The sequence below is a fragment of the Amblyraja radiata genome, chromosome 28 (assembly GCF_010909765.2).
Source record: "Amblyraja radiata isolate CabotCenter1 chromosome 28, sAmbRad1.1.pri, whole genome shotgun sequence".
Classification (NCBI taxonomy): domain Eukaryota; kingdom Metazoa; phylum Chordata; class Chondrichthyes; order Rajiformes; family Rajidae; genus Amblyraja; species Amblyraja radiata.
In genome coordinates, this window is record NC_045983.1 from 30,971,056 (window position 1) to 30,993,793 (window position 22,738).

Genomic DNA, 22,738 nt, shown 5'->3' on the forward strand with positions numbered 1-22,738 from the left:
TGCCACCGTGCTACCCATATCATGAATATGCATCCAAAATGCCTCTGGTCTGTATGTACAAGCATCCGGTACATATTCCAGCTAACTAACCATCCGTAATGTCACTGTGGGACTGAGGATATGTGTGGATCACCCCTCAGATTCCTATTAAATCTTCCCCCCTTCACCTTAAAGATAAGTGTTGGTCTTGGCATCATTTCTGAAGAAGGGTCTCGACCCAAAACGTCGCCTATTCCTTCGCTCCATAGATGCTGCCTCACCTGCTGAGTTTCTCCAGCATTTTTGTCCACCTTCAATTTTTCCAGCATCTGCAGTTCTTTCTTAATCATTTCCGACCTAACCTCTTCTCTTAGAACCAGTGTTATGCAGCATGGAAACAGGCCCTTCGGCCCAACTCATCCATGCCAACCATAAGTCTGTCAACCATAAACTGCGACCTTCGACTTAAGGGCCTGTCCCACTTACGCGATTTTTTCGGCCACTTACCGGCACCGGTCATAGTCGCAGCAGGTCGCCGAAAATGTTCAAAATTCCAGCGGCGACCAGAAAAAGGTACGACTCTTTGGGCGACTACTCACGACCGAACAGGCGCCACCCCGCGACTTGTGGTGTAAGTGGGACAGGCCCTTTAGACCAATTGCTCGAGATAAATCTTGGACGAGTGGCGGCCAATTTGCAATAACAAGGAACAGCAGATGCTGGTTTATACGAAAAATGGGTCGGAACCCTTCTTCAGACCCAAAACATCACCCATCAATGTTCTGGGGCCAATTCTACCTCAGAGAAGTGCAGGAAGGAACTGCAGTTGGTGGTTTAAACCAAAGATAGGCACAAAAAGCTGGATTAACTCAGCGAGACCTGCTGAGTTACTCCAGCACTTTGTGTCCTTTTGTGTATTGAGCAGCAACTGCAGTTCCTTGTTTCTATATTTTGACTACATTGTTGTTCAGTGTCAAATTATGTACTCGTGCCCTTACGCGCCAAATATGTGTGGCAAATATTCTGCACCAGGTTTGTTATTAGATTTTTTTTAAATACAGGTGTCACTGGTGTGCAAAGGAAAAGGCGCATTTCATTTCTGATGCAGTTTGTGAATGGCCTGAGCTCATACTTCAATCACTACAGTGACATTTTCTTCCTATTTTAATCCACATAACATTGAAACCAGTAGACTGCTGTGATATTTATAGAATAGTGATGATACTAAGTCACCAAGGCTGAGGTAATTTGGCTGGAATAAAAGGTATACAGCTCGAGCTTTACATAATTGTGCAACGAATAATAAGCAACCCTCCTGAGCGATATGAAACCAGCGTGACCAGGACATTTTGTTTCCGCTCGTTTAAAAAATTGAAATTAGAATTCAAGAACACCTTAGCAGTTACTGATCTTGGATGAAGGTTCTTCGAACATGACTGAATTTCAAAAGGTCTGAACTGAGCATGGTTGATCTAAACATTTTTTTGTGCAATTTTGACATGTTTTGGCCATTTCCACTTTTACCGGAGGCATCAGACATGTAGGAACAGAATAAAAGGACGTGCCTTTAGAAAGGAGATGAGGAGGAATTTCTTTGGTCAGAGGGTGGTGAATCTGTGGAATTCATTGCCACAGACGGCGGTGGAGGCCAAGTCAGTGGGCATGTTTACGGCGGAGATGGACAAATTCTTGATTAGTACGGGTGTCGGGAGTGATGGGAGAAGGCAGGAGAATGGGGTAGAGAGGAAAAGATAGATCAGCAGAGTAGACGATGGGCCGAATGGTCTAATTCAGCTCCTAGAACTTATTAACTTTGTTTGGGCTGTACATGATGCTGTTAACCTAATCTCCTCTGCCTGCATGTGATCCACATCCCTCCATTCCCCGCATGCACATGTGTCTATCTGAAAGCCTCTTAAACGTCACTATGTTTTGTTTCCCTTGTCATGTGCACTGAGCTACAGTGAAAAGCTTTGTTTTTGTATATTGTCCAAACAGATCAGATTAAGCGATCCACAAATACAATTAAATCAAACTCAGAGTTGCCGCCTCACAGCGCCAGAGACCCAGGTTCGATCCTGACTACCCCGATGCTGTCTGTACGGCGTTTGCACGTTCTCCCGAGGGTTTCCTCCGGGTGCTCCGGTTTCCACCCACATCCCAAAGACGTGCGGGTTTGTAGGTGAATTGGCTTCTGTAAATTGTCCCTAGTGTGTAGGATAGAACTAGTGCATAGGATGGTCGGTGCGGACTCAGTGGGTCACAGGACCTGTTTCCACACTGTATCTCAAAACTAAATTAAAATAAACTACACTACTGCTTAAATCTCCCCACCTCTCTCTTTTTTCTCTTTAAAGTTCACTTTAAAACCTACCTCTTTAATTTTGTTTTTTATCATCTGCTCCAGCCATTATCTTTTGCATCTGAGTGCCACATTTTATTTGACAACACAACTGCGGAGAGCTTCAGGACGTTTTGGGGGTTAAAGAAAAACACAATGTAATTGCAGGAGGTTGTATTGATTTTTCATTTCACTTCTGAGCAAATGGAAGTGCCTGCCGCCTGTCTAAACCTGGCAGAGTATTTCCTTCAGCACGGAGATTTTCTTTGTAAGAAAAGTGCAGTGTGAAGGGTTGATGAATGGCTAATGAAGTTGAATGCGGATAAGTGTGAGGTGCTTTGGACCAGGGCAGGACAGTGTGAATGGTCGGGCCCTGTAGCGCAGAGGGATCTTGGAGTGCGGGGACACTGAACTCTGGAGAGGGTCCATAGGAGGTTTCCAAGAATGATTCCAGGAATGAGTGGGTTAGCGTATGATGAGCGTTTGACAGCACTGGGCCTCCACTTGCTGCAGTTTAGAAGGTTGCAGGGGGACCTTATTGAAACCTATAGAATTATCTTCTCTTCTTGTGTATGGCATGCACAGCCTAAAGTTGTAGGACAACTTGTTCTATTTGATTGTGCACGCCGGGTTGATTGCATTAGTCAAAACAGGGCGGACCACGTGAAGGTTGCAATCCTCCACCCCTACAGAATAATGAAAGGCCTGGATAGAGTGGATGTAGAAAGGGCGGTTCCACTGGTGGGAGAGTCTAAGACCAGAGGTCGTAGCCTCAGAATTAAAAGGCGCTCTTAAAAGAACCAGCTTGAATGGGGCATCTTGGTTGTGATGGACAAGTTGGAACGAAGGGCCTGTTGCTGTGCTGTCTGACTATGACTCTATCTGTCCACAGCCCTGCCAATGGGGCTGAATGACTATATTGATCTTGGAGCCAGATGGGAAAAGAGATGACTCTCTCATAAGTCCGTAAGTGATAGGAGCAGAATTAGGCCATTCAGCCCATCACGTCTACTCTGCCAATCAATCATGGCCGACCTATCTTTCCCTCTCAACCCCATTCTCCTCATAACTCCCGACACCCGTACTAATCAAGAATCTATCTATCTCTGCCTTGAAAACATCCATTGACTTGGCCTCCACTGCCTTCGGTGGCAATGGATTCCACAGATTCACCACCCTCTGACCAAAGAAATTCCTCCTCATCTCCTTCCTAAAGGAACGTCCTTTAATTCTCAAGAGTCAAGAGTGCTTTATTGTCATATGTCCCGGATGGGACAATGAAATTCCAACTTGCTGCAGCACGACAGAATCTGTGAATATGTAAACATAGTACATAATGGGGGAAGAGAAGAAAAAAGAGAAAAAGTTCATTAAATAACAAATATAGTGCAATAATAATATAGTATTTTGCGGTTTGGAGCTCAGAGCTTAGGACTGAGGCTGTGACCTCTGGTCCTAGACTCTCGCACTAGTCGAAACATCCTCTCCACATCCACTCTATCCAGGCCTTTCACTATACTCAGTTTGAATGATTGACTATTAAAACATTGAATAAGTGGACCATGGCCTGACATGTTTGCTTTCCACTGCTTCCAATTTAACGCACAAATTCAGCACAACATAAGCTGATGCATTTGCTTTTCACACCCGTATCAACTAGGTAACAATTTTACATGGAATTTTTCACGGTAACATTTCTACGCGGAGAATGTTTGTGGCTGTGCCGTTAGCTGTGGACCACAGAGGAATAGAACTGGTATGATTATAACTTCTTATGATCAGCTTTAGTTGATGTAGCGTTCTGAACTAATGTGTCCCAGTGGGAATTTTAAAGCCTGATATTATTTTTCACGTCAATCTATTTGAGAAACTATTTCTGTCATTTTTTTTTCCCGCTCGGAAAGCTGCGCAGAATCAAAGATCTTGAGCCAGCGATTGATTAAAATCGAAGCGATTTTCCTCGCTGTATTCCTTTGGGATATACGTGGATAGGAAAGGTTTAGAGGGATATGGGCCAAATGTGGACAGGTGAGTTCCTTTAGGAAGGAGATCAGCCATGTAAATAGATTTATTTATTGAAATCATATTTTACTTCGGAGTCACGTGAGTGACTTCGTGAAGAACCCCGCCTACGGCGCATGCGTGTCATATCGCATACACGCATTGAACGTGTCGGACCTGGGGAGGACGTCCCCTTGAACGGGAGAGTTAACAAGCCGGTCGACGGCAGGTAAGTGATTCTGCATTTTCACCGTTTTTTAGGAATGGATAGAGGACGCAGAAAGGCTGTGAAGAAGCTGCAGGATGTCGGCGGTAAAGGTGCCGGGGACCCGCAGCAGCAGCCGACGGCACAGGCAGTTTGCGTTGAGCCAGCTGTGCCAGATTCAAACCCCGCGCCGGGAAAAACTAATTCTAGACCGGGCGGGAAGGCGAACCGCAAAGCGAACCGCTGGGAAAGTGAGCCCGAAAAATCGCCGGTAAATACTTACTTGTATAGCAGTGATGATGACCAGCTGCAGGGCATAGAGCAGCCGGCAGCGATCGCATCTGCAGAGCTCGGAAAACAGTACGAGTGGCTGCAGCATGTGGGGCCGTCATCTATCTGTTTGGAGGAGTACCGGGACGGCGAAAAACGGCGTTTGCAGCGGCCGGGAGCAACCAGAGCCGGTAGGCATGGCGACGAGTTGCGATTTAAACCGCGTGCGACTAGTGCCCGAGGGCACGAAAGTCGGCAGGAGCGGTGGGCTAAAAAGAAACACCCGCGAGCGACTAGTGCGGGAGAGCACGAAAGTCGGCTGGAGCGGTTGTGGGAGGAACATCTCCATAGTGTCAGGCTCCAGAAAATGGATAAAAGCCGCACACATACAGGTGTAAGTCCCTCAGAGCATGGCCAGAAAAGGCTGCTGGACATATCATCCTCATCTGAAGAGGGTGTTCAAGGGCTGCCTGACTCGGACTCTGAACAAGAGTCAGAGCCACGTTCCCATATGGAGGATGAGGGAACACAGTTGCTGGACATGGTGCACACATATTTCCAGCAAGAAGAAACTGGAAAAGACCTAGAGGCCAGGATGGCGGCCAGCATTGATTATATGACGACCCATCACCTCAAAACTGATACCTTAGCTGAGGTATGGGCAAGACATTTACCTCCGCGAAATTGTGCGGCTCTGAATGTACCCAAGGTGAACCGAAGCATTTGGAGACACGTGGGGCAGGATATTCGGAGTCTGGATATAAAAATACAGAATGCTAGTAAAGGACTCTCGGCGGGTATAACAGCTTTGGCCCGTAGGCTGGAAAATGTGGATATGTCCAATGACATGAAAGACGCTTTAGCACTGTTTTGCAATGTTCAATTTGAACTGAACAACATCAGGAAAGGGGCTATTCAGCCAACGTTAGACCCAAAATTTGCAATCCTGTGCAAACAGAAAGCCATAAAACCTCAAAATTTGTTGTTTGGGGGTGACCTATCAAAACAGGTCAAAGATTTGGAGGAAGAGGCCAAAACGTTGGGCCTAATAAAAGCGACCAAAGGATATGTCGGAAAACGGTATCATCCTTATGGGACGACTAAAAAGCAAGTACTAGTATGTATAGTACGAAAAATTGGAGAGAGGCCAGAGGAAACCAGCAACAGCGTCCTTTTTTTAGGGGTTGGCCCGGGACGCCCACAATGGAAAATGCGGAAGCCTCCACTTCAACATTTACCCCACTTTCAACCTCAAGGCCCTCCGCAACCTCGGTTAAGACCAAGAAAGTAACACCACCGATAACCATGGAGGTAGGTGGGTCTGTGCCTCAAAAATTAATAAGGAGCACAGAACTTGGAGGGAGGTTGCAATTTCATTTGGAAGCATGGTGTAAGTTAACTGTGGATAGGTATATCCTTAGCAGTATTAAGGGATATCTTATAGAGTTTATACACATACAAGAACCTCCAGTACAACATACACCGGACAGAACTTATATGCTTACCAAATTAGACAGAGCTAAAGCAAAAATTGAAATACAAAGGTTGTTCACGAAAGGAGTAATTGAAAAAACCAAACATGAACAACAGGAATTTGTCTCAAATATATTCATTAGACATAAGAAAGATGGGGGTTGCCGGATAATTATTGATTTATCAACACTTAATAAGTTTGTACAATATGCTCATTTTAAAATGGATACTTTTAGTACTGCTACAGAGCTAGTGTCGGCAGGCTACTTTATGGCAAGTATTGATCTGCAAGATGCTTACTATACGGTACCCATCAGAGAAGAACACAGACGGTTTTTGAAATTTAATTGGATGGGTCAGCTTTGGCAATACAAGGCGCTACCAAACGGGCTAACGTCAGCCCCTAGATTATTCACAAAAATTCTTAAACCAGCTTTGGCACAGAGCTTATTAATACCGTTAAACCATCCATTAGACGGGTAGCCAGGATTATTGGGAAAATTATAGCCACGTTTCCTGCCATTCAATTTGGACGATTGCATTACCAAAATTTACAGAGAGAAAAAATTAGAGCACTAAAAATTAATAGAGGCCATTTTGATAGGCCTATGGAGCTAACAATTAGAGCTATAAAAGAACTACAATGGTGGGAACAAAATGTTATATATAGCTCCAACCCAATAGTTATTCCAAACCCATCTGTGGTATTACAAACAGATGCCAGTGCACTGGGTTGGGGAGCAACGGATACCATCTCGAGCTCTGGAGGGAGATGGAATATACAGGAAACTAACCTACTTACCACAAAGGGTATAAATTACTTAGAAATGTTGAGTGCTTTTTATGGTTTAAAATCTTATTGCTCGGGAATGATTAACCAGCATGTTAGATTGCAGATAGACAATACCACGGTGGTGGCATATATAAATCATATGGGTGGAAATATATCAATATCCTGTGATAAATTGGCAAACCATATTTGGGAATGGTGTATCCAAAGGAATATTTGGTTATCGGCTACGTATCTACCAGGGATACTTAATTCAGTGGCAGACGCCTGGTCACGAAAATTTAATGAAAATACGGAATGGATGTTAGACAGAAAGATATTTGCTGATATCACAGCAAAGTATGGAAGGCCGGATATTGATCTTTTTGCATCCAGGTTAAATCATCAGTTACCTAGGTATATATCATGGGAACCAGATCCTGAGGCAGAAGCTACAGATGCATTCTCTTTGCACTGGGGGAAATGGTTCATTTATGCATTTCCTCCTTTCTGCCTCATCAATCGGGTACTACGGAAAATTCAGCTAGACTCGGCATCTGGGATTCTCATAGTACCTGATTGGCCTACCCAACCATGGTTCTCGGTGCTGCAGGATTTGGTGCTTACACCATATATTACTTTAAAACATAGTCCTCAGTTGCTGGTGCATCCGGTGACTGGGGACAGCCATCCTTGCCATAATTATCTAAATTTATTGGTTTGTAGACTCTGAAGGAACCATTTCGGCATATGGGTTTATCTGATAGAACTGTGGACATGATCACAGCAGCACAGAGACTTTCCACTCAAAAACAATATTATGTCATGTCAAGAAATGGACTAAATACTGCCTGGACAACAATCTAGACCACAGAAAGGTGGATATTCCAGCTGTCCTAGAATTCCTCACAAGCCTGCACTTTGAAGGACTCAGTTACAGCACGGTCAATAGTGCTAGGAGTGCCTTGTCCAGTTATTTATGGGAAGGCACAGAAAGACAGGGTGTCGGCTCACATCCTCTAGTAATAAAACTGCTACGAGGCATCTTTAACACTAACCCACCAAGGGCTAGATATAGCCAAATCTGGGATGTGAGCGTAGTCCTAAAAATGTTACGGAATTGGTCACCGGCTACGGCATTACCGCTAAACTATCTAACTATGAAAATGGTTATGCTTATGGCGCTGGTCACAGCGCAAAGGGTCCAGTCATTACAGAAGTTAAGATTGGATAACTTGACGGAGGCGACAGGAAGGCTGATTTTCGTGATCCAGGGCCTTATTAAGCAAAATAGACCAGGATCAGCGGGTCAGGTGATAGAGTTCATAGCCTATCCACAGGATGAACGTCTCTGTGTAGTAAAACACATCATGTTATATATGGACAGAACGAAGGCTATCAGAGGCAATGAAAAGGCTCTTTTAATTAGCCATAAGAAGCCATACCATAAAGTCTCGACTCAGACCATTTCACGGTGGCTGAGATATTGCTTAGTTCAGGCAGGAGTGGACACTAATGTATTCAAATCTCACTCCACCAGGGCTGCATCTACATCAGCAGCTAATCGCCTGGAGGTACCGATGGACAATATCCTCAGAACTGCAGGATGGTCATCAGAGAAAACGTTTCGCACATATTACAACAAACCAGTTAGAAAAGAAGAAACGTTTTCGGGCAAAATTTTGAGTTCTATTTAATTTACACCTGAAGCTTATAAGGTTTATAAATTGATTTAATAAATATTATTTACAATTTTTGCTTAAAAATGTTGGTATCATTGTGTTTTTTTTTTTTTTTTAAATACCAGTAACAATTTCTCCCAAACTACCAAGGCAGTTGTGAAGATTGGACTCGTTCCACGGCATGAGGTCACAGAGCTTTGAAGTCTTCACGAAGTCACTCACGTGACTCCGAAGTAAAATAGTAAGATTAAACGAGAACTTACCAGTTTGAAGTTTGATCTTTATTTATGAGGAGGAACGTTGAGGGAATACGTGCCCTCCGCTCCCACCCTTATATGGTCATATCTTAAACTGGTATCTCTTTAATAATCTTACTATCTTAGGTCATTATTTTCTATCTGTGACCTCACACCGCTGCTTTGAAGAATGACACGCATGCGCCGTAGGCGGGGTTCTTCACGTATTCCCTCAACGTTCCTCCTCATAAAATAAAGATCAAACTTCAAACTGGTAAGTTCTCGTTTAATCTTACTATTCTATGTCGCTCTTCCAGGGAGATGCTAACTGCATTTTGTTGTCTCTGTACTGTACACTGACAATGACAATTAAAGTTGAATCTGAATCTGAAAGATCACATTGAATGGCGGTGCTGGCTCGAAAGGCCAAATGGCCTACTCCTGCACCTATTGTCCATTGTCTATTGAGATGAGGAATTTATTTAGTCAGAGGGTGGTGAAACTGTGGAATTCTTTGCCACAGAAGGCTGGGGAGGCCAAGTCAGTGGATATTTTTAAGGCGGAGATAGATAGATTCTTGATTAGTACGGGGTGATGGGGAGAAGGAAGGAGATTGGGGTTAGGAGGGAGAGATAGATCAGCCATGATTGAATGGCGGAGTAGACTTAATGGGCCGAATGGCCTAATTCAACTCCTATTCCTTATGACCTCCCAACTTCTATACTCAACATTCTGACTGGTGATGTCATAACAAGAGGAGTTGAGTATAGGAGCAAAGAGGTCCTTCTGCAGTTGTACAGGGCCCTAGTGAGACCACACCTGGAGTATTGTGTACAGTTTTGGTCCCCTAATTTGAGGAAGGACATTCTTGCTATTGAGGGAGTGCAGCGTAGGTACAAGGTTAATTCCCGGGATGGCGGGACTGTCATATGCTGAGAGAATGGAGCGGCTGGGCTTGTACACTCTAGAGTTTAAAAGGATGAGAGGGTATCTTATTGAAACATATAAGATTATTAAGGGTTTGGACACGCTGGAGGCAGGAAACATGTTCCCGATTTTGGGGGAGCCCAGAACCAGGGGCCACAGTTTAAGAATACGGGGTAAGCCATTTAGAACGGAAATGAGGAAACACTTTTTCCACACAGAGAGTGGTGAGTCTGTGGAATTCTCTGCCTCAGAGGGCGGTGGAGGCCGGTTCACTGGATACTTTCAAGAGAGAGCTAGATAGGGCTCTAAAAGATAGCGGAGTCAAGGGATATGGGGAGAAGGCAGGAACGGGGTACTGATTAGGGATGATCAGCCATGATCACATTGAATGGCGGTGCTGGCTCGAAGGGCCGAATGGCCTACTCCTGCACCTATTGTCTATTGAGCCAGATTTTGGACAAGATCCTTTGTGGGAGCTGCCGGCCTACATCACGGAGAAGGGATAATCAATGTAAATCCTTCACCGGGCCGCGTCATAATGTCGTGACGTGCAGAGCTGTGCAGGACGCTGACCTCCGACTGACCCCCGACGATCAGCTTTGGGTCGGGGTGAGGGTCGCGCTCCTGAAACACGAGGTTAATCGTTCCCTTCTCGGGGGAGACGCTGGGAACACTCAGTAAGCTGATTTGTCTCCGGATTTAGAATAAAGAGGGTGAGAGGAATTTAAAATAAAGCATGGCAGATGAGTAGCGAAATGCGGCAGCTCCCAGTGCCCGAGAGATTGATTACCTTTGGAGAGGACACAGATTTAAAGTGACTGGCACATAAACCATGTGGAAAGCAATGCGTCTCTGCAGCGAGGGTTTAGAAGATGGATGCATGGTATCTAATTATAACATAGAACATAGAGCAGTGCAGCACAGGGACAGGCCCTTCAGCCCACAAGGTCTGTACTGAGCATGATGCCAAGATAACCTCATCTCATCTGCCTGCACATTGTCTGCGGATTGTCACCTTGTCGTGGTGGAGAAGCTTGTGTGGACCTGAGATCCTGAGTGCGATGCCGTCTGGGGCTATGCTCCTGGTAGGGCCACCCATGGCGGTAAGGTCGAGGGGGAGGTCTCCGACAAAGAGTAATCCAACCAAGACCTCAACGGTGGTACAGGCGGAAGACGATGGCTGACCTTAGTGGAGCGTCACAACGGCTGGGAAGGCGGATGAAGGCTGCAGCAGAAAAGGGTCTCCGGTCGTCTTGGACTCCACGCCACTGGATCCTGACCCAGATCTGTCAAGGACCGTGGGGTGGATGTCGGCAGATGTGGGGGAATGAGTCCAGCATCAGTTGCCTGCTGAGACTTCTGCATTCAAGGCACTGGATGGAGTCAGACTTGAACACAAGCCAGTCTGAAGAAGGGTCCCGACCCGAAACATCACCTGTCCATTCCCTCCATAGATTCCTAATCCCAGGAATGAGTGGGTTAACATATTAATAGCGTTTAACGGTACTGGGCCTGTACTCGCTGGAGTTTAGAAGAATGGGGGGGGGGGGGGGGGGGGAACCTCATTGAAATGAACAGAATAGTGAAAGGCCTGGATAGAGTGGATGGTTCCACTGGTGGGAGAGTCTAGGACTAGTGATAGCCTCAGAATTAACGGACGTTCTTTATGATAAGGAGGAATTTTTTTAGTCAGAGGGTGGTGAATCTGTGGAATTCTTTGCCGCAGAAGGCTGCGGAGGCCATCAGTGGATATGTTTAAGGCAGAGATAGGTTCTTGATTAGTACGGGTGTCAGATGTTATGGGGAGAGGACAGGAGAATGGGATTAGGAGGGAGAGATAGATCAGCCATGATTGAATGGCAGAGTAGGGCCGAATGGCCTAATTCTGCTCCTATCATTCGTGACCTTATGCTGCCTGACCCACGGAGTTACTCCATCCAGGCTTCTATGCATTCACACCAAGCGGAATATCAATGGGGTGCTGTTCTCATCTCAATTCATGAGAGGAATAGATCGGGTAGATGCACAGAGTCTCTTGCCTAGAGTAGGGGAATTGAGGACCAGAGGACATAGGTTCAAGGTGAAGGGGAAAAGATTTAATAGGAATCTGAGGGGTAACTTCTTCACACAAAGGGTGGTGGGTGTGTGGAACAAGCTGCCAGAGGAGGTAGTTGAGGCTGGGACCATCCCATCGTTTAAGAAACAGTTAAGACAGGTTGACAAAAATGCTGGAGAAACTCAGCGGGTGCAGCAGCATCTATGGAGCGAATGAAATAGGTAACGTTTCGGGCCGAAACCCTTCTTCAGACTGATGCATGTACATGGATGACGGGTGCAGGTTTGGAGGGATAGGGGCCAAACGCGGGGCAGGTGGGGAGTAGTGTAGTTGGGACGTGTTGTGGGCAAGTTGGGACGGGGGGAGGGCCTGTATCTCTCTATGATACTCTAAATTGGATCCAACTATCAGCTGGGCGAGTGAGTGAGGGCGGCCGTTGCTACACTGGTCCGCTAGAGGCAGCCACACGTCGCGGTTCAGAGATAGAAAGAGAGGCGTCTGTGGAATGAAAGGTTATTGCAGAGTAGTCTACTACCTGGCGCCCTAGGTTGGCCGGGCAGAAGAGGAGAGAGACGAGGTTGCAGTTTCACCGGCCGTGAAATGGACAAGGCGCCGGTCACAGGTGAGAGAGAGAGACACAGAGGCAGCGGCAGCTCTGATGCAACTTCGCATCCAAAGTGGTTTTAACATTGTTTTTTTTTTTTACCGCATGTACTTTGGCGAAGTGTGAATCTATCGGAATGCCGGGCTGCAAAAAGCGCAATTGTTGCCGGAAAAAGCACAAGTAGCCGGAGAGAGACTGCCACTGAAATTGGACGGGGGTGGAATGGGGAAACGTCTCCTCCTCCTCCTCCTCTCCAGAGATGCTGCCCTGATCCCCGCTGAGTTACTCCAGCATTTTGTGTCTGGTCTTCCAAAAGGGACAGGTTTTATTCAACGTGTGGGGAGGAACCGCAGATGCCGGGTTTGCATCGAGACACACACACACACACACACACACACAAAATGCTGGAGTAACTCAGTGGGGACCCGATCAGCATCTCATGGAGAGAAGGAATGGGTGGCGATGTATCGGGTCGAGAAGAAGGGTCTCGACCAGGAAATGTTTTTTTATTAAGGGCAGGTTTAAATAAACCAACTGCCCGAGGTAGAGTACACAACTGTTGGCCAAGTGCGGTGAACCCTTGGTCATTCTGTGTGTAGCAAGGAAATGCAGGTGCTGGTTTAAACCAGAGATACACACACACACACAAATGCTGGAGTAACTCAGCGGGGCAGGCAGCATCTCTGGAGAGAAGGAATGGGTGGGTGACCTTCCGGGTCGAGACCCTTCCTTTCATTCTCACACCCATAATCCACAGTCTGAAGAAGGGTCTCGACCCCATCCTTCTCTCCAGAGATGCTGCCTGTCCCGCTGAGTTACTCCAGCATTTTGTGTCTCTATATCTTCGGTGTAGTGTAGACCAGCATCTGCAGTTCCTTCCCCCCCACACACACACACCAAAAATCCACGCCTGTCCCAATCCTGCCTTTCCTGCGACGACTTTGCTGTTTAATTTCACCCCCCCCCTTGATACCCTCCTGCGATTATTTGTATTTAACACCACTCATTTTGAAGCTCCATTTGACATTGTGTAAAGGATTAAGCTCGCATTTAAAACAAACCTGTTGCTTACTGTTCCCTTCTCAACCTTGGTGTCGTTTGCCGTACAAAGGACGAGACAGTTAGTTGATTGCAGGCGTCTGTCTACAGTGTGAGATCAGATCGCGTTGCAAACGCATCGAAGATACAGATAGACACAAAATGCTGGTTGGAGCAACTCAGCGCGGCCAGGCAGGCAGCATCTTTGGAGAGAAGGAAGGGGTGGCGAGGTTTCGGGTCCAGACCCATTCCTTCTCCCCAGAGATGCTGCCCCCCCCCCCCCCCCCCCCCCCCCCCCCACCACATGAGTTACTCCAGCATTTCGTGTCTATCTTCGGTGTATCTGCAGTTATTCAGTATCTTCAGCATCTGCAGTTCCTCCCTACACAAAAAAACCCAAACTAATGTCATTACTGCAACTGCATTCGGGAGGTGGCGCAGACTTGGTTATCAACGCTCGCAGTTTTCATCACTTGTGCCGCCTCTAACCCCCCCCCTCCTCCCCTGCAAGTTGAAAGTGTGACAAGTGCCGGATAAACAGCGCCCAGCGTTCAGGCTGCGGCAGAATACGTGACCTCCCTGATCGGCGATGGTGTTTGCAAATGTTAACGACAGCAGCGCTCGCTGTTCAACCCGCCCTGTCTCTCTATCTGTCTCTATCTCTCTCTCTCTCTATCTCTCTCTGCTGCCTGCGGCTACCCACCCCATCTACCCAGCCTTGTTTACATTGCAGTGTGAAGGGCGTGCTAAGATATTTGGTCCAAACCGCACCAAATTCCTGCCTTTGAACCTCTGTAGCTACTCCCTGCACCTCAGTTCAGTTTAGTTTATTCACACGTGTGCCGAGGTACAGTGAAAAGCCTTTGAGCTGCCTGCTAGCTAACCAGCCAGCGGGAAGACTATACATGCGTGTACAGATGCACACTAAGGGAATACCGTTTAGTGCAAGGTCTTCTACTTGTGTGTGGCGGGCACAGCCTAAAGTTGTTGGACAACTTGTTCTATTTGTTTGTGCACGCCGGGTTGATTGCATTCGTCGAAACAGGGTGGACCACGTGAAGGTTGCAATCTCCCACCCCAGTGCAAGGTAAAGCCAGTAAAGTCCGATCAAAGATAGCCTGAGGGTCCCCGATAAGGTTGTTGGTAGTTCGGGACTGCTCTCTAGTTGTGGTAGGATGGTTCAATTGCCTGAATACTCACTGCCACGTTAAAGCCTGGATGCTTAGTCGGGGTGACAATAGGTCATAGAGTGAGGCAGCATCTATGGAGCGAAGGAATAGGCGACGTTTCGGGTCTCGATGGGCCGAATGGACGTTTCGGGTCAAGACCCTTCTTCAGACCCGAAAAGTTACCCATTCACAAGATGTACTACTTCTTCCCCCACACCCCCACCTCCAGTCTGAAGAAGGGTCTCGACCCGAAACGTCGCCTATTCCTTCGCTCCATAGATGCTGCCTCACCCGCTGAGTTTCTCCAGCATTTTTGTCTGCCTTCGATTTTTCCGGCATCTGCAGTTCTTCCTTAAACATAGGTCATAGGGTGATACTCCGCAGGCCCTTCGGCCCAGCTTGCCCACACTGGCCAACGTATACCATCTACACTAGTCCCGCCTGCCTGCGTTTGGCCCATATCCCTCTAAACCTGTCCTATCCATGTACCTGTCTAATTGCTGCTTAAACGTTGTGATAGTCCCGGTCCCAACTACGATCTCGAGCAGCTTGTTCCATACACCCGCCATCCATTGTGTGAAAGAATTACCCCTCAGTTGCCGATAAAATCTTTCCCACTTCACCTTAAACCTAATGTCCTCTGGTCCTCGATTACCCCACTCCGGGCAAGAGTCTCTGTGAGTCCACCTGATCTATTAGGGGGACCTGGCGTGGGTGCCCTTTATGTGGCGACTATTTGCATACTTTGGGCATGGAAGCAATGAACTTCACTGTGACAATTCGCAGTATTCATTCATTCATTCATTCATTCATTCATTCATTCATTCATTCATTCATTCATATACACTGTAAATTTCTCGATTGTAATCATGGATTGTCTTTCCGCTGACTGGATAGCCCGGTACCTCGGTCCACGTGACCATAAACTAAACTGAATCTTTGGTCCCTTCGAGCAAACATACTCATTACATAAAGACACGGGAAGATATTTGTGGTGTCCAGAAAATAATAGTCTATCGAGTTGTTATTTTTTCTCACATCAAGAGGTGCAGGGCCCCTTTCATTAGTTCTAGGAGCAGAATTAGGCCATTCGGCCCATCAAGTCTACTCCAGCCATTCTATCATGGCTGACCTATCCCTCCCTCTCAACTCCATTCTCCTGCCTACGCCCCATAAACCCTGACACCCGTACTAATCAAGAATCTATCAATCTCTGCCTTCAAAATATCCATTGACAGCCTCCACGGCCTTCTGAGGCAATGAATTCCACAGATTCACCACACTCTGACTAAAGAAATTCCTACTTACGCCTTCAATAGACAATAGGTGCAGGAGTAGGCCATTCGGCCCTTCGAGCCAGCACCGCCATTCAATGTGATCATGGCTGATCATCCCCAATCTGTACCCCATTCCTGCCTTCTCCCCATATCCCCTGACTCCGCTATCTTTAAGAGCCCTATCTCGCTCTCTCTTGAAAGCATCCAGAGAACCTGCCTCCACCGCCCTCTGAGGCAGAGAATTCCACAGACTAAAGGACATTTTCTTCCTAAATGAACGTCCTTTTACTCTGAGGCTGTGGCCTCTGGTCCTAGACTCTCCCACTAGTGGAAACATCCTCTCCACATCCACTCTATCCAGGCCTTTCACTATTCGGGAAGTTTCAATGAGGTACCCCCTCATCCTTCTAAACTCCAGCGAGTAGAGGCTCGCAACAGTGGAAACTTTGTCACTGAGATTCTGCCCCGGTGGATATTTGGAAATCGGTGTAATTTTCGTTTTTTAGCTTGGTTTTGAGATGCAGCACGGAAACAGGTCCTTCGGCCCACCGAGTCCGCACCGACCAGCGATCCCTGCACACTGTCCTACACACAGGGACAAGTTTATAGTTACACCAAGCCAATTAACCTAAAAACCTATACACCTTCGGAGTGTGGGAGGAACCCGGAACACCCGGAGAAAACTGAAGGGGAGGACGTACAAACTCCATACAGACAGAGCCGGTAGTCAGGATTGAACCCGGGTCTCTGGCGCTGTGAGGCAGCAACTCTACCGCTGCGCCACCGTGCTGCCCCAGCCCCTGGAGAACATGGATAGGCGACGTTTCGGTCCCAACCTGTTCTCCAGAGATGCTGCCTGACTCGCTGAGTTACTCCAGCACTTTGTGTCCCTTTGTGGATTAACCAGCATCTGCAGCTCCTTGTCTCTAATGGCCATGTCCCACTGTACGAGTTCATTCAAGAGCTCTCCTGAGTTTAAAAAAAAATCAGACTCGTGGTAAGCACGTAGAATGTACGCAGCGGGTGCGTCGGACCTCGGGGACGTCTCTTAACGGCAGGCGCTCGGGAAACGCGGTAAGCTCGGGAAGACTCGTGAAGACTTTTCAACATGTTGAAAAATGTCCACGAGAGCCCCGAGTACCGACGAGCGGCCATTACCGTAAATCTCCGAGTTCGAATCAGGGCAAACTCGGGAGAACTCTTGAATGAACTCGTACAGTGGGACAGGGCCATAAGCGTTTGTTGTTTTGCCGGGTAATGTTTCTGAGAAGTGACTTGTGGTCTATACCAGTTTGGCCGAACACTTGTGAAAACTGGTTAAGTAAGTTGTGCGGTGTCCTTTGAAGGAAGAATGAGGCGGGTCCTGGCCAAAACTTTAATTTCCATTTTGCTACTGGTTTCAATCCCTTTCTACATTCCGATGCCATGACTTAATTTATTGAATCCTAGGTCTAGGATTAAAATGGAATACCAAATGCAAAGTTGTGCAAGGCTGTGTACAAAAAGGCCCTGTATGCGTATACTGATCTGGCCACCTTATTCCAGGGTGGATGAGGAAGCTTTGGAGCGGGTGCAGAGGAAGTTTCCCAGAATGATATTGTCGGAAGGAACTGCGGAAGTCGGACACAAAATGCTGGAGTAACTCAGCGGGTCAGGCGGCATCTCCGGAGAAAAGGAATAAGTGACGGCTCGTGTCGAGACCCTTCTTCAGACTCAAAACGTCCCAAAACACCACCTGCTCCTTCTCTCCGGAGATGCTGCCTGACCCGCTGAGTTACTCCAGCAGTGTGTGCCTCTACTTGAGCAGAATTGTATCTGAATTAGATCAGACTTGGATTGTTTTCTCCAAGGTTGAGGGGAGAGCTGACAGAAGTCTGTACAAGCATGCGAGACGTAGAAAGGGTAGACAATCAGAACCTTTCCCCCCCCCCCCCCAGGGTTAGAAATGTCACAGGCCAGAGGGGCATAGCTTTAAGGTGAGAGTGGCAAAGTGTAAAGGAGATGTGCGGGGCAAGTGTTTTGCACGGGGGGGGCGGAACATGCTTCCAGTGGTGCTGTTGGAGGCAGATGCAATAGTGATATTTAAGAAGGTTTTCGATGGGCATTGGGATATGCAGGGAAATAGATGATGTGTCGCAGAGTCATAGAGTGATATAGTGTGGAATCAGGCCCCTCGGCCCAACTTGCCCACACCGGCCAACATGTCCCAGCTACACTAGTTCCACATGCCCGCGTTTGGTCCATACCCCATCCAAACCTGGCCTGTCCATGTACTTGTCTAACTGCTTCCAAAACGTTGGGATAGTCCCAGCCTCAACTACCTCCTCTGGCAGCCTACCTCCTCCCCACCACCCTTTGTGTGTGTGTGAAAAAGTTACCCCTCAGGTTCCTACAAAATCTCCCCCACCATCACCTTAAACCTATGGTCCTCTGGCCCTTGGTTCGACTACTCTGTGCAAGAGACTCTGTGCATCTACCCGATCTATTCCAGCATCTATGTGCAGGCTGATAACAATGGGTGGAGGCACCGTGTGGAGCACACACGTTGTGGGCCTAAGGTCCTGTTCTGGTGCTGTCTTGCATTCTACAAAGACACACACAGAATGGGCAGCCGGCCGGAGAATAAAACCTGGTGGCCAATCCTTCTACTCGCCAAATTGGACCATCTGTACATTTATTTTAGAGAATAGTATCTTAGAGTCAGAGCTGATTTGCTGCATTTAATATGCAGAGTAGGCAGTTACTATCAATAGATTACAGTGGCAATACAATACAATTTCTAATTGGCAGTACATCTGGTCCTAAGATATTGAACATATTTATGCATTTGTGACTTTTCTGTGACATTCTGAAGCTGGAGATGGAGGTATTGTGTTTGCTAATGGCTGGGGCTAGTTAAGTGCATGTTTAGTTTGTGTTATTGAAAATCCAGTCTCTGTTCGTGACAAAATATTTCAACAATACTTGTTCATTTAAACGGTGAGGGGCCATAAATATGTAACCCCTGGAATCTAATTTGGAAGCAAACTTGTGATTGGTCTCATTATGACAGCATAGTTAATAATGAAATTGCAGGCGGCTGTGGAGGCCAAGTCGATGGATATTTTTCAGGCAGTGATGGACAGATTGTTGATTCAGGCAACTGAACCATCCCACCACAGCCAGAGAACAGTCCTGACTGAGCCTCTATCTACCTCATTGGAGACCCCCAGACTATCCGTGATTGGAATTAACTGGGTTTACCTTGCACCGAACGTTATGCCCTTTATCATGCATCTGTACACTGTGAACGGCTCGATTGTAATCGTGTATTGTCTTTCCGCTGACTGGTCAACAGGCAACAAAAAGCTTTTCGCTGTACCTCGGCGCACTTGGCAATGAACCGAACTCAAACTCAAACCTTACTGTGGATGGAAGTGCAGTGTTTCTGCTTGGGACCCGTGAGACGTTTTGAAGTAGGCATTCGGATATGTAGGGAAAGGAGGGATATGGGTCACGTGCCGGCAGGGGGTGGGGGAGGGGGGGGTGGGGGGATCAGGGGTGGCACGGTGGTGCAGCCTCACAGCGCCAGAGACCCCGGGATCGTTCAATGGAAACAAGGGATATGGGGTGAAAGCAGGAACGTGGTGATCAGCCATGACCATATTGAAAGGCGGTGCTGGCTCGAAGGGCCGAACGGCCTACTCCTGCACCTAGGAGTTGTCTATGTTCCTATGTTCTTGACCTTGGATGACATTTATGGAATTTGCACGTTATTACAGGAAATAAACAAAGCAGGAGGCGCCCAAACCTGAAACAAAAACAGAAATGCCCATGCCAGAAGATCTGTACAAACCAAGGGCAAATCATCGGTTTCATCATCTGTGCCGCTGCTTGAATGGCAGACTTTAGTTTAGTTTGGAGATACAGTGCAGAAACAGGCCCTTCGGCCCACCAAATCCCCACCGACCAGTGATCCCCGCACACTAATGCTATTCTACGCACACTAAGGACAATTTTACATTTACACCAAGCCAATTAACCTGCAAACCTGCACGTCTTTGGAGTGTGGGAGGAAACCGAAGGTCTCAGAGAAAACCCACGCGGGTCACGGGGAGAACGTACAAACTCCGTACAGACAGCACCCGGAGTCGGGATTGAACCGGGGTCTCCGGCGCTGTGAATGCATTTCGTTGTCTCTGTACTGTACACTGACAATGACAATTAAAATTGAATCTGAATCTGAATCTGAACCGTTGCCGTTCTTCTTCCAACATTTCAGTTCTATAATTAAAGACACAAGGTCTCTTGTCTGATCATAATCACAGTGTCATACAGCATGGAAACAGGCCCTTCGGCCCAACTTGCCCATGCTGACCATTCACTATGCTGAAGAGTTGTTTGAGAAAGAACTGCAGATGCTGGAAAAAATCGAAGGTAGACAAAAATGCTGGAGAAACTCAGCGGGTGAGGCAGCGTCTATGGAGCGAAGGAATAGGACCCTTCCTCAGACTGGCGTTCACCTTATCTATTCCCCTCTTGATCTTATATGATCACCTCTACAATATGACCCCTAGTGTGTGTAGGATAGTGTTAGTGTGTGGGGATCGCTGGTAGCACGGACCCGGTGGGCCGAAGGGCCTGTTTTTCCCACTGTGTCTCTAAATTCAACTAAACTGAAAAGCAGGAGCACTTGTTGGAACAGTGCAGCCGAATATCCTGTTGCGATGGGAAGTTTTCTCATCCTTGTGTCCGAACTTCCTTCCTTTTCTGTTTTCAGTCTGAAACTGGGCTGGTGTCCGAAAGATAAGATTTACAATGGTAATCATGTTGATTGTGGTACAGAGGAGATAAGATGGTGGGTGTGGACAACCACCTGGCTTTGGGGTGTGTATTTAGAGGCAAGAATAGAGGACTAACAGAAACCAGTTCGGATAAGGAAGTTTCAGAACATTGTCTGTCCATTTCTCCGGCTGCTCCAGTTTCCTCCCACATTCCACAGACACACAGGGTTTGTAGGTTAATTGGCTTCTGTAAATTGTCCCTATCATGTAGCGAGTGGATATGTAAGTGGGATAACATAGAACTCGTGTGACCAAGGAATTCATGGTCGGCGTGGACTCGATGGGCCGAAGGGCCTGTTTCCATGCTGTATCTCTAAACTTTAAACTACAATATCAGCTTGCGTGTTGGATGATCAGCCATGATCGTATTGAATGGCGGTGCTGGCTGGAAGGGCCGAATGGCCTACTCCTGCACCTATTTTCCATGTTTTCTGGTCGACAAGCTTACATTCTTCTCCAGTACTCAGTTCAGCAGTTTAGTTTGAGTGTCACCAATGAGGTAGTTGTTGGTAGGATGGTTCAGTTGCCTGATAACAGCTGGGAAGAAACTGTCCCTGAATCTGGAGGTGTGCGTTTTCACACTTCTGTACCTTTTGCCTGATGGGAGAGGGGAGAAGAGGGAGTGGCCGGGTTGCGACTGGTCCTTGATGATGCTGCTGGCATTGCCGAGGCAGCGTGAGGTGTAAATGGAATCGATGGAAGGGAGGTTGGTTTGTGTGATGGTCTGGGCTGCGTCCACAATTCGCTGCAATTTCCTGCGGACAGGAGAGGGGTTTCGAGGGATGTGGGCCAAACGCAGGCAGGTGGGATTAATTGGTTTCCATAAAGTGTCCCTGGACAGAACTAGTGTGAACGGGTGATCGCTAGTCAGCATGGACTCAGCAGACCAAAGGGCCTGTTTCCACGCTGTGTCTCGAAAAATGTGAACTATAAAAGCCGTGCCAATGATCAATAAGTTAAAACACTACAATTGACCAGTGAAGCAGCTGTATGGACAGCGAATACCTCAGCCCCGGGGAAGGGCATCAAGTGGCTATTTTATTTTCCTTTATTGATCCTTTGCTCAAGTGTTTATAATGAGTTTTGAAAGACCGTACCTGCCTTGCGGACTGAAAGGTTCCCAGAGAAATCAGTCCGTCAGCCTTGACGTCTGTGAACCATTGGGTTTCTATGCCACGGCAATAATTGGGTTTGTCTTCCGAATAATTAACGATGGGGTGACGGCGAATCGCTGTGACCTTCCAGCCGCCTGTACCGTTTAGTTGACTGCACATCTCAATCCAATTTAAATTTTTTTTTAATAAACTGACAATTCGGGTTGTGACGACTTAAAACTCAATTGCCTCTTAGCCTTTCAAAGCTTTGAAGATTTTGATCCAAGCAATGAACTGCTCTGCCCCAGGCTGGAAGAAATGTCAGGGGTGACAGGGGGGAGAGAAAGGCAGGAGGATGGGGTTTGGAGGGAGAGATAGATCAGCCATGATTGAATGGCGGAGTAGACTTGATGGGCCGAACGGCCTAGTTCTGCTCCTATCACTTATGTGAACCGACACTTCCTGCTGCCGTGGTAAAACATAGAAATATAGAAACATAGAAAATAGGTGCAGTAGTAGGCCATTCGGCCCTTCGAGCCTGCACCGCCATTCAATATGATCATGGCTGATCATCCAACTCAGTATCCTGTACCTGCCTTCTCTCCATACCCCCTGATCCCTTTAGCCACAAGGGCCACATCTAACTCCCTCTTAAATATAGCCAATGAACTGTGGCCTCAACTACCTTCTGTGGCAGAGTGTTCCAGAGATTCACCACTCTCTGTGTGAAAAAGGTTTTCCTCATCTCGGTCCTAAAAGATTTCCCCCTTATCCTTAAACTGTGACGCAGGAGT

General features: G+C 47.2%; 1 protein-coding gene across 2 annotated transcripts in view; it reads left to right on the plus strand.

Annotated features, from left to right (window-relative positions):
- Positions 1 to 12,472: 12,472 nt before the first annotated feature.
- The window catches only part of pitpnm3 (PITPNM family member 3), a 236,593-nt gene continuing 226,327 nt past the window's right edge, over positions 12,473 to 22,738 (plus strand). For both annotated transcript variants that reach the window (XM_033046226.1, XM_033046227.1), the window contains exon 1: positions 12,473 to 12,561. In XM_033046226.1, coding sequence (XP_032902117.1) covers positions 12,540 to 12,561 — 22 coding nt within the window. In that variant the 5' untranslated portion in view covers positions 12,473 to 12,539. The remainder of the gene's footprint in view (positions 12,562 to 22,738) is intronic.